Here is a 12,698-nt window from a genome sequence, read left to right on the forward strand (position 1 = left end):
TAGATCAACCTGCCGTATTTGGCGATCGGAACCGCGTCTTAAATTACGGTTTACCGAAAGCTGTAAACTTCGACGTCTAAATATGGCAAAGGCGTTATTTTCGAAACCATCCTGAATGTTTAGTGTTTTTATAATGTATGTGTCTATATTTAACCGATCTGCTTTACTACAATAATAACCAGAAACCACTTAACATTTTTTGTCGCTTCGTTTTTTGTGCGATACAACGTCGTAAAAATCCTACGGATACTTTGCACCAAATAAGTATTAGTTAATAACCGCTGTTAAAGTTCATTCACTCGATAAAATGTTTGTTACACGCCAATAATGGTATATTAAATAATATATCAATAATGATTGAATTGTTTTAAATTTCGTAATATTTTGATTGTATTTCATAGCATTTTTGGCACCAGTCACCTATATTTAACTGACTTCAAAAAAGGTCCTATATTCGGCTGTATATTTTTTTAAATGTATATTCGCCGATTTCTTCGATTTCGAAAGAGTGCACTTCCGAAGTAGTCTTATTATAACCAAATCAGGATCTGATGGGGTGTTGGGGGAAAATCGAGGGAAAACCTCAATTTGTTATTATTGAATATATTGAACTCATGTGACGAAAAATCTGAAGTAGTTCAGTGTATAAGCCATTCAGTTTACTTTTTAAACACTAACCATATCATATGAGAATTAGTAGAAACGTTGTAAGCAATTGCTTTTATGGTGTAATAGTTAAAACGTTAGACTCTCATGCAGAGGTCACGGGTTCGATTCGAAACAGGGCAGGAAACTCTTGTGTTCCTTTTTTGATTGAAACATTTATCAAATCACCTAGACTAGGTAGCGAACACCAGGGCCTTATTTTCAATCATTATTTCTTTACTCCTATTTTTCCTCATACGGGCTGTATTTTGACATGGGCTATCCATTGTAATACTTAATGAAAATATAATATAAACTGCTTAATTTATTGAGTAAATATCCAACAGTAAAAAATAATTTTAATTTTCTTATATGTTAAAATAAACTAAAAGTCGAAGTTGATGCGACTTTGTGACGTCATAAATATTGATAAGGAACATTCACTGTTTTGGAAGGGCTATAAACATCATTTATTAATTAATTGAACGTTACACATAAAAATATAAAACACTTAAAATTTATACAAAAACGTTTAAAGGTAAAGGTTGTAGGCATGTTAACTAGAACTAGAACTAAAATTAACTAACCAGAATTAGGACTAACACAAATATAATGTTTGGCATTATATATTAAGTAGTGATAGATTATGAATTCATTACAATACTCCTAAGCTCAAGGCACCGTAATATAAGTTTATTTGAAACACATATGTCTACATTTATATTCTGTATTCTGTATTTAATATACTTAAATATAATCAATAGTTCATTAGTAGCTACTAGCCGAACAATAAAGGAAAATATTTAATATAAACATGCATTGACGTGTGCAGTGATTTTATAATGCTGTAATTGCAAAATCATACTTGAAAATGTTTAAGCGCCGCTCTACTCGTTTAATCCATTAAATATTCTCACCTCCTATCGATGCCATATGTTATGGCTCTGAATGAATAAGTTTACTTTTGCATATCCTCAATAAATGGACTGCCCAAAGTGGAATATAAACTATACCAAGATGATTTTAACACATTAAAAAACATATTCTTAATAATGTATATAAAACGGGCTCCCTTATTAATCCGTTATATATTATGCTCTGTTTTCAAAATAATAGATGTAGTAAAAATATATTAATTATTTTTGAATGCAATATACGCCACCTTATTTGATGACTTGTCTTTTTAAAGGTTTCATTATGTGTCTCTAATAGATGCCCTTATTCGACTTCCCATTCAAACTTCCGAAAGTTCTGGCTAGTCGCAATCAATTAATGTGCTGGCGTGTTCTAGATGAAAGACACTATCTTTCTTAGTGGCCTAAGTTTATCATTTCTGTACGATTGCTTGTTTAATACGGACCAGTCTATAGTACAGATTAGAATTAAGATATGACAGTATATGATTTCTTCCCATACCTACCAAAGCCAAAACTAAGCTTTCCTGGCCCTCAATCCTGGCTTGACCAGATTTTGCACTGACTGACTCACTGACTGTTGTCGTAACTAATCTACTTTTCATGGCCAGTTAATATGTGCTGCAGAACTAGGTCAATTTAGTCAAACTAGGTCAAACTCAAGTGGCGTCCCTGCCACCAACAAGATTTTCCACAACAATTTTACTACTCCAATATTTAATAGAAGCTATTATTTTATAGAGTATTCGTAACAATAAGCGATATTTTAAATATTATTTATGCAATATTCGAAAACATAATCAGATTTTTACCTCACTTTTAAAGCAACCAATATGTTAAAATGCAGTCGACATCAAAGAAAAAGAAAGTGATACTTGCAAATACTGCCTGTAAAACGAGAATCTAGATGTTCAGAATTTCTTTAAGGGGGCATACTAGTCTAGAATGCTCCCGTAAGTCCATGTAGAGTCCGACTTTTCAAAATTTAAATTATTTCCGGAGATATAGCTGTTGTAGTGACGCGATGTCCAACGCGGCTCGACTGAAAGGGATCTAACAATAGAGAATAGTTCTCCGTCTACCTACGATCGTGTTCCCCCATAAAACTCTTCGTACTCTAAGTACTTAATTTAAAATAAACTAACCGAACGTGACCCCATCAACCCGATATCCAAAATAATAATGTCTGAATTCATTAATATTGACTTTTGCACCTAACCATATCCATCCTGGAACTCATACAGTTGAAATTGTACCTTTATAGCAGTTTGCATTGATAATAAAGGTATTAGTATAAAATACAATTGTAAGGCTTAGAGTGTGTGTAACTTTTTTCGAGGCAGTTGGCATGACGTCTCAAATTCTACTGAACCGATTTACTTCGTCTTAAAATTTGGTCTCTTTACATAAGATATAACAGAATTTTGATTTTCACTATTTTAAAACAATTCAGAAATATAAAAAACGTAAAAAATGTCTCATTTTGTCAAACAGCCGTAATTATTACATTAACATTTAATTATATTCACATTAATAAAATATATAGTTAAAATATGGATAGTAGAAATATTGTTTATTTTTATTATTTTAGTTAAAACTAAAAAAAATGTCTAAAATGCGCGCCATTAGACTGGAATATCCCCTTTATAATACTACTAAAAACTAATTAGAGGTACAACAGATATTGGTACATAACAATGTATAGTCTGATTATATCTGTTATTACTTTTCGATATGGACCTGACAAAAGGACTGCATCTCATTTTTATTAGTGTTTAAAATTATTTCATCTTATTTTACAACAGTCCTTTTGAAATTCATTTATAGTATTTATAGTAAAAAACTAGTGCTAAAATAACGTAAGTGAAAAATGAAGTGCGTGAAATAAACAATGTATTTATTTTATTTTTTTTTATCATCTGGAAGTAAATAAAATAAAATATTAAAATATTAAAAAATGGCAAACCACAGCGATTCAACCAAATCACCTGCACACTTTGATATAAGATTAGAACAAACAGCAATAACGCAAACTCCACCATCAGAATGGACTACAGTCATTAATAAAAAACGATTGAGAAGTCCAGAAGAAGAAATCGCGAGGAAACAAACAAGAATCAGTGACTATTGGTTGCAGAAACCGATAGAGACAAAAAACAGTTTTAGCAACCTGTCGGAAGAAATTGAAGAGAACATACAACCAAGCCCTGAAAAAGTTGTTCCCAAACCACCACCAATAACAGTCTATAAGGTAGGAATAATAAAAAACATCCATGACTTATTGAAAACCATTACTACGAACTACACAATTAAAACAGTGAGCTATGAAACAATTAAAATCCAATTGTTCGAAGCGGATCACTTTAAAGTTCTTATAAAAGAATTAGATGAAAGAAACACCCAATACCATACATTCAGGCCAAAATCCGAGAGAACATTTAAATTCGTATTAAAAGGATTACATCACGGGACGGACTTTAACACCATCAAGGTAGCACTAGCTGAAAAAGGCCACGAGGTCGTAAATATTCACAATATACGACATCACACAACAAAAAAACCTCTGCCTATGTTTTATATAGACATAAAACCTAATGGAAATAATAAGGCGGTGTATGAAATCACCAAATTGGAAAATAATATTATTAAATGCGAACCACCACATATAAAAAGAATTATACCACAATGCACAAGATGTCAAGCGCACGGGCACACAAAGACTTACTGTCGCAAATCATATAGATGCGTAAAATGTGCAGGAGAACATAAGACAGGAGATTGTACTCGTAAAGTTCGCGATGAAAAAGTGAAATGTGTTAACTGTAACGGAAATCATCCAGCGAACTACAAGGGTTGCGCAGTTCACAAGCAACTGCAGCAGAAACTCTATCCTGACTTAAGGGAAAAAAGGCATCAACAAAAACAATCCACTGCTACTAATCTACCACTACCCACCAGAACAAGTCAACCAGACATAACTTATGCCCAAATAGTTGAAAATGGTTCAGCACAAAAACGAGAGACAATATCTCAACCTACTGAAACTAGCAACATCTCAAGATTAGAAAATATGATGGCCAAACTAATGGATCAAATGAGTACGATGCTTGGTCTACTCACAACCGTCGTAAGCAAACTTGCCTAATGCCTGAAACCAATAGCTACAAAATCGCCGTCTGGAATGCCAATGGGCTTCAACAACACGCCAGGGAACTAAAAATGTTCGTAAATGAACAAAATATTGACATTATGATGGTTTCCGAAACACACTTTACGGACAAGAATTATCTGAAAGTTCCTAAATATAAGATTTATCATACAAATCACCCTGATGATAAAGCACATGGAGGTACAGCCATAATAATTCGAGATGATATAAAGCATTTCGAAAAAGAAAAATTCCGCAAAGACTACCTGCAAGCCACCAGTATAACCATAGAGGAAGCCCATGGACCATTAACAATTTCTGCGATTTATTGCCCACCCAAACATAACAACAAGGCAGAACAATTTCAAGAATTCTTCAGTACGCTAGGTAATAGATTTATAGCAGGAGGAGATTATAATGCAAAACATTTAATGTGGGGTTCAAGAATAATAACCTCAAAAGGTAGAGAACTGCTCAAAGCCATAAGGAAAGATAACTTACAACATATCTCTACTGGTGAACCAACATATTGGCCTTCAGACAGAAATAAAAAACCAGATACAATAGATTTCTGTATTACAAAAAATATTGATCCAAAAAAGTGTCAGGCAGAATCATGTTTCGACCTGTCTTCTGATCATTCACCAATAATAGTAACAATTTCTTCAAAAATTACCATCAAAGATAAACCCCCTTCTCTGTGCAATAATAGAACTAACTGGCCCTCATTTAGAGAAAACTTAGACCAAAATATCTCTCTAAACTTACCGTTACAAACTGAAATGGATATAGAAATAGCAGCAATAAATCTTACAAAAAATATACAGGAGGCAGCATATTCCGCGACTCCCAACATTGAAACATTTCCAAGAAAAAATACACATATATCATGTACAATACAGAAAAAGATAGCAGAAAAAAGAAAGTTACGACGAAATTGGCAACAGCAAAGGACTGAAGAGAATAAAAGAAAATTTAATAGAGCCATAAAAGAGCTGAGAGATCTAATTCAAATTGAACAAAACCAAGGCATTCAAGAATACCTAGAAAACTTGACATCAACTGAGGCTACAGACTATTCGTTGTGGAAAGCAACAAAAAAGCTTAGAAGATCCCAGCAGCATAACCCACCTATTAAAACAAGCGAAAATAATTGGGCGAGAAGCAATAAAGAGAAGGCCGACATTTTCTCAAAACACTTAAAAAATGTTTTTAAACCTTTCCAGTCTCAGCTACATAAAGATGACGAAAATAAAATTACTAGCTTTCTAGATTCGCCATTTCAAATGGATTTACCGCACGAGAAATTAACGGTCAAAAAAGTTAAACATACAATAATGAGAGAGATTAATATTAAAAAAGCTCCTGGTTATGACTTAATTACTGGCAAAATTTTAAAAGAACTATCAGAAAAGGCTATAAAACTATTAACATATATATTTAATGCTATGCTACGAATTAATTATTTCCCTAGTATCTGGAAAGTAGCTAAAATATTAATGATACTTAAACCAGGAAAAATACCAGAAGATGTGACCTCCTACCGACCTATAAGTTTATTACCAATAATCTCGAAAGTTTTCGAGAAATTATACATAAAAAAATTAAACTATATAATAGAAAAAAGAAAAATTATTCCAGAACATCAGTTTGGCTTTCGCAATAAGCATGGGACTATAGAACAAGTGCATAGACTTGTAAACCAAATAAACGCTGACCTAAATGCCAAAAGATATTGTTCGGCTGCTTTCCTAGACATATCCCAGGCTTTTGACAAAGTATGGCATACGGGCTTGCAGGTTAAACTAAAGAAACTTCTCCCTCATCCGGACTATCAGCTATTAAAATCGTATCTCACTGACAGACATTTTATTGTAAATCAAGGCGATGAACATACCGAATTAAATCCCATATATTCAGGAGTTCCGCAAGGTAGTGTACTGGGTCCAGTACTGTATCTTCTGTATACGGCTGATCTGCCCACCACAAAAATAACTACTGTGGCAACATATGCAGACGATACAGCAATCTTAGCATCCCATGAAGATCCAGTCACAGCATCAATAAACCTACAAACCCACCTGGAGCAAATACAATTATGGTTGAAGACATGGCGCATTAAAGCCAATGAATCAAAATCCACGCATATAACGTTTACCCTGCGTAGAAGAACACGTCCACCAGTAAATATCAATCATCGTCAACTCGACAATATGCGACGTGATAGTGAAGTGCGTAGACTAAAACGTTTAACACCACCTGATCTGATTACTGGACATATGTAGAGTTTAGAATAAGCATTAGAATAAGTCTAATTAATTAAGATAATATTTTATACAGAAGATTGCTTATTGAAGTGATTTTCTACATGCCATGTATATATAATATAAACAGAAGAAATACTTATTGCCAATAGGGCAGATTGTGGACTCACGAAGAGTAATAAAAAAAAAAAAAAACTTTTAGATATAAATATGTTATTTTAGTTATCCCTGTATATATACGCGCTAAACATATAATATGTAAAGCAGCAATGATCAAAATAAAGGTTATACCAGAGTACCGTTAAAGACGAAAACCGAGCTGGTCGTTTGCAAAAACATATATTTACGTATGTAGATAGTTGCGCGATAGTCCAGATAACTATTTATGAAAATTAACATAAAATGACAATAAAATTTCGGAATATGTTTAACAAATTAGTCCCGGCCGATGTTACCGTAACTTTTTAGAAGCGAGAATGAGAAGCATGTTTTCGCGGTCTAGTCGCAGTTCTATTTTTAAACATTATATAAAGTGGCTTGATACAATTTAGAAATGTAAATAGTTAAAGAGTTACTCTGTAACAACTAATCTCATTGAAATAAAACTGTCAAGTGTGGGACAACATATTCATTTTCCTTTTCTATTGCATCGGTGTAGAGTAATAATTAGACTAGATTATCATATCGTCTACATGTATTTCCAATTATCGAAATCATTTTCAATAAATTTGGGGGAAGAAAATCAAAGGGAAGATTTATTATCGTCTCAGATTTCGTTTTTTTTAACTTCAATGTTCAACTTCAACAACTACCAAGTTTTCTATATATATATATATATATATATATATATATATATATATATATATACATATATATATATATATATCGTAGTGTTGATAAAAGACTTAATCCATTAATGAACTAATAATTATAGCACAAATACATCTTTATTGTTTTAAAGTTCTGATAATAGTCTATTTATTTGTAACTTTTTATAGTTTAAAATTCTTCTGGCACTCATGGTATCATATCGCCACTGTTACTAATATTTTATTTATTGTTCTCGCATTATAATATCCTCCCAAACCACATAAATAAAGACCGACCTATTAGAAGAATTCGTAGCTGTTCCATGATATTCTATTTGCCATTTCAACGGTTTACTGGTAATAATATTACAATCAAATATAAATTAATTTCTCATAAAGAAATTGGGAAGCTACTACATGAATTTACTGGAAACAACTTTAGAGTGAATACCAAGAATGTATTTGCTAGTCATATAAAAAGAACGATTTTTAGTGTCTGTAATTGTTGATTAAAATTGAATCTCATAGGATAATTTCAATTCAAAATATAAAATCAGAAAACAAATAGAGTACTTAAAATAGAATATCCATATTTACCGCTCAAAAGTGTGTATTTATAAGGACCAAGTTTAACCAAACGATATAATCATTATTGAGAATTGCTAATATCAATATGATTCAAATTCTATCATATTTTGGTACCTTATATAAATCCCTGTATATACAGATATGTGATTAGTTATATCCCTTTTTATTCTCTAATTTTTGTACTATAACATTTTGTTAAAGTTAGTTTTCTTTTATATCCATATTGTATCGTAACGATATACACTAACGTCGTAATCGCCATATAATGTTGAAATATGTGTTCTCTCTCGCAAAAAAAACCTCGCATAGCTACTATACCTGACTGGTACAAGCCTTATAATTTTCAATAATATATGCGCTCTTTCGATCGACCTTTCACTATTGATCACAATGACAATTCGATCACTGTACAGTATGATTAGATTTCTGAGCGAAAAATTGAACCATATAACTTTCAAATGTTTTTTTTTAAACCAGTTTTGTATTATTAAGGCAGTTTTAGAGGAAGTAAAACAAATGGGAATCGGATAGAACAAGACCCAGACTATATAATGGATGCATCACACCCTCTAGCTAATCTCCCATAATCTCTAAATATTTTAAAATATTTATACAAATATTTTATTGATGTGGTTTGAAGTCAAAAGAGTTACCAGATTTCTAGGTAAGTTATGTCTATCTCCAATAGACCGTAGAGGCTCACATGATTGTGAAACATGTCGGACTGTAGTTACTAGTCCACAATAATCATACAACGGAGGAACATCGTCAGTCATAAGATTTGAATGTGAGAACTGACAATGCCCGATCATTACCCTATTTAACAAAACTTGCTTATATCTATCAGTAGATAATGTTATAGAAGCAAAAAATTCTTGCTTAATAAAAATTGAATCATATAACTTTCAAATAGTTTTTTAAAAACCAGCTTTGTATTATTAAGGCAGTTTTAGAAGAACTAAAACAAATTGGAATCGGACAGAAAAGACCCAGACTATGTAATGGATACATCACCACTTTTCCCAATGATCAAATCTAGCAGTTTTTTTTAAATCGCATGATCCAGTTGCATTTGTTGTTGACAACAGAGAGTCGACATAATGATTTAGCCAAGTTCAAGAAACGCAGGACAAACAATTTGTTTTAATCATCAATCCTTTCAAAAACGAGTCGATTTCATTACTATGATGACACTAATAATTTTCATACTTATCAGATCCAGCTCCAGGCGATTAATTTATATTGCCAAATTTTAGAAAATTGGAAATTATTAAAACTATAGTTATTTTTCTAGAAATTTTTCAAAAAATAATGCTTTGGAGTATTGAGGAATAAATCTATTTCGCGCCTAAAAACTTATCACTCAATCCTCGTACGCGCATCGAATTCCTAAGGGATTTTGCGGTAACTTAACTTGTTCATAAAGTATGACGAAATCGACATTTCCGTTGTACTTTTCATGCATGAAATCGTAATAATCTTATGAATTAAAGTACTAAAGCCCGAATCACAACCAATATAGCTTTATCTGCCTCTTCAATGAACCTGTTTGTTCGCGAAACCTGGGGAAAACCCACGTTGGAATAAAATTATTTAAACTGACCGAAAATACGGCAATGCATACGAAATGGGTGCGATCACAGATCGCTATCAAACCTCGTTAAAACTGTACTATGTCCTTATATCTCGGTGGAGGTACAATTACAATACAATGAATTGTAAAAGAAGCAATCCAGATAAATATTTTTGTAGAGGTGTTGGTGTTGGTGGTAACAGTAGAGTTGTAAAAAACATGATACCAATAACATGCCGTTAGAAGTTATTAATTCGTAAAGAGATACATTGTGTCACAGGTACTCGATATCGATTATACTTATTACTATATTAATTTGGTTTTTGAAAATATTAATCGATCAACTGATCATCGAAACTGACCTGACATTATCTGTGGACGAGAGAGTTATATAAAAACAATGATTGACGAAATGATGCGACAATACTGTAGTATTAATGGTTTTCGTCACTTAAAAAATGCGATTTTTCTAAAATTATTATTTAATATAGCACTCTAGTAATTTAACAGTAATAAGCTTTTTTTTAATTATAGTCCCTTCAACGCTATTGTGTTATTTGGTAACTGAAACTTATATTTATTTTATTAGGATTATGATATATATTATTAAGTATGCCTAGTTGACAAAAACAAAACAGAATAGACGTGTATAAAATACATATACGATACAAACACAAATTGTATAAATAAAATAATAATCAATTTATATATAAAACGGGATAAAACATAAATAAATATTATACATTTAAAATATATCAATATAAAAAGTAGAATATGTAACACAGCGAATAAACATAAAAATATAGATAAAATAAAAAAATAAATAAATAAAATTAACTTAAAAACACATATAAAACAATAATCTTATATATAAAAATGAATCGCAAAATATGTTCCTAAGCGCATAACTCAACAACGCCTGGACCAATTTGGCCAAATCTTTTTTTAAAATGTTCGTTGAAGTTCAGGGATGGTTTTTACGGCGAGAAAAATTAGAATTATTGCTGGAAAAACCCTAAAAATAGCCCTTTTTGTTTGAATTTGTTTCGTGTATCAGTTGACAATTCATCTGTCATCTGTCAAAAGTCATCTGTAACAGACAACTTTTTTTTTTAAATTTGATATGACTTGAACTCAAATCCTTTTAATCCGTACGAATTGTTTTATTTATTTAAAATTTTTTATTTGTTTAAAATTTAATTCAAATTTTAAATAAATAAAACAATTCGTACGGATTAAAAGGATTTGAGTTCAAGTCATATCAAATTTAAAAAAAAAAGTTGTCTGTTACAGATGACTTTTGACAGATGACAGATGAATTGTCAAGTGATACACGAAACAAATTCGTATATCGTGTTTTGTGCAGAGTGTTTAGTTAGTTAGTGTTTGTTTAGTTCGTGATTAGTGAAAAAATAATTTATATTTGATATGCCTCCTATAAGACGAAGCAATTTAGGTAGAAGAACCAGAAATGCTATAAACCAAGCTAATTACCGATCTAATCGTACTGCACAAGAACGTGACGACGGAAATGAACGTGAAAGAATTCGGATATCACAAACGCGTGAAGCGCGAGCGCGACATTCAACTAATAATCGCGCAAGTTTGAATCCAGCTGCTTTCAGTTACGATGTGTCAATTGACTACAGTAACTACCAATGTGTTGTTATTGGTTCTATGAACTTGGTTTGCTCACACTGTAAGGCATTAAAATACAAAAACGAAGCCAATGGATTGTGTTGCGCAAATGGTAAAGTGAAATTGATACAATTGGATCCACCACCAGAACCATTGTACTCATTGGTTTCAGGAATAGGAACAGATTCTATACACTTTTTGACACATATTCAACAATATAACAATTGCTTTCAAATGACTTCATTTGGGGCAACAAATGCAGTTCGGGAAAATTTTATGCCAACTTTCAAGGTATGTATTATAGCAGTTACTCATAATTATTTTAGCGAACAAAATTTTCTGTCACCAAAGTTAAGATGTGTTACTAATCTTCAATTTCTTAATCATTACGAAATATATCACTTAGTCATCATATTATATGGTGATTCAGTTTCAGTGGCACTTTTATTATATTTTATATTTGATAGATATTAGTTAAAACTAAATATATACTTTTTAAGATCAAATATTATTTAAGTTTGATCATTGACAATCCATTAATTTATACCACACCATAATATTTTTTTTATTTACAGATACAAGGGCAAATATATCACAGAGCAGGTTCACTGTTACCAGTGTCAGATAGCGACAACAAATTCCTGCAAATTTATTTTATGGGCAATTCACCACAAGAAATTGATCTGCGTTGTGCACATAACAATTTAGTAAAAAGGTCTATTGTAGAACAATTACAAACTTTATTTCATCAACACAATCAATTGATTATATTGTTTAAAACTGCCCTGGATCTGATGCCATCCGATAATCACAAAATTGTAATCAGAGCTGATAAAACACCTGCAGGTCAACATACAAGACGTTTTAATGCACCAACTATTGATGAAGTTGCTATCGTTGTAGTTGGAGAAAACTTGGAATCCCGTGATATTGTTTTACATCGTCGGAATTTTCAATTACAACCTATAAAGGAAACACACCGCTCATATGATGCACTGCAATATCCCATTATATTTTGGCAAGGTGAAGATGGCTACGATTTATCAATAAAAATGATAAATCCCATTACAGGTAACTAAAATATTAGTTTAGCTATGGCGATAATATCTCAGTCACTAT

The 12,698-nt window shown here is 31.8% G+C and overlaps 2 protein-coding genes across 6 annotated transcripts in view; one reads left to right on the forward strand and one right to left on the reverse strand.

Annotated features, from left to right (window-relative positions):
• Positions 1-12,698, forward strand: part of LOC143206623 (uncharacterized) — a 419,549-nt gene that overhangs the window by 405,927 nt on the left and 924 nt on the right. The window contains exons 2-4 of one of the 2 annotated variants that reach the window (XM_076419235.1): positions 11,235-11,691; positions 11,752-11,870; positions 12,155-12,650. In XM_076419235.1, the coding sequence (XP_076275350.1) occupies positions 11,370-11,691; positions 11,752-11,870; positions 12,155-12,650 (937 nt within the window). In that variant the 5' untranslated portion in view covers positions 11,235-11,369. Of the gene's footprint in view, positions 1-11,231; positions 11,692-11,751; positions 11,871-12,154; positions 12,651-12,698 lie in introns of those variants that run through there. The other variant, XM_076419236.1, reaches the window with a different exon arrangement.
• LOC143206622 (uncharacterized) overlaps positions 1-12,698 on the reverse strand; it is a 100,792-nt gene that overhangs the window by 58,842 nt on the left and 29,252 nt on the right. The window lies entirely within an intron of this gene.

This window comes from Rhynchophorus ferrugineus, unplaced genomic scaffold (assembly GCF_030347505.1).
Source record: "Rhynchophorus ferrugineus isolate W39M unplaced genomic scaffold, kcgeb_rfMv2 rfM1, whole genome shotgun sequence".
Classification (NCBI taxonomy): domain Eukaryota; kingdom Metazoa; phylum Arthropoda; class Insecta; order Coleoptera; family Curculionidae; genus Rhynchophorus; species Rhynchophorus ferrugineus.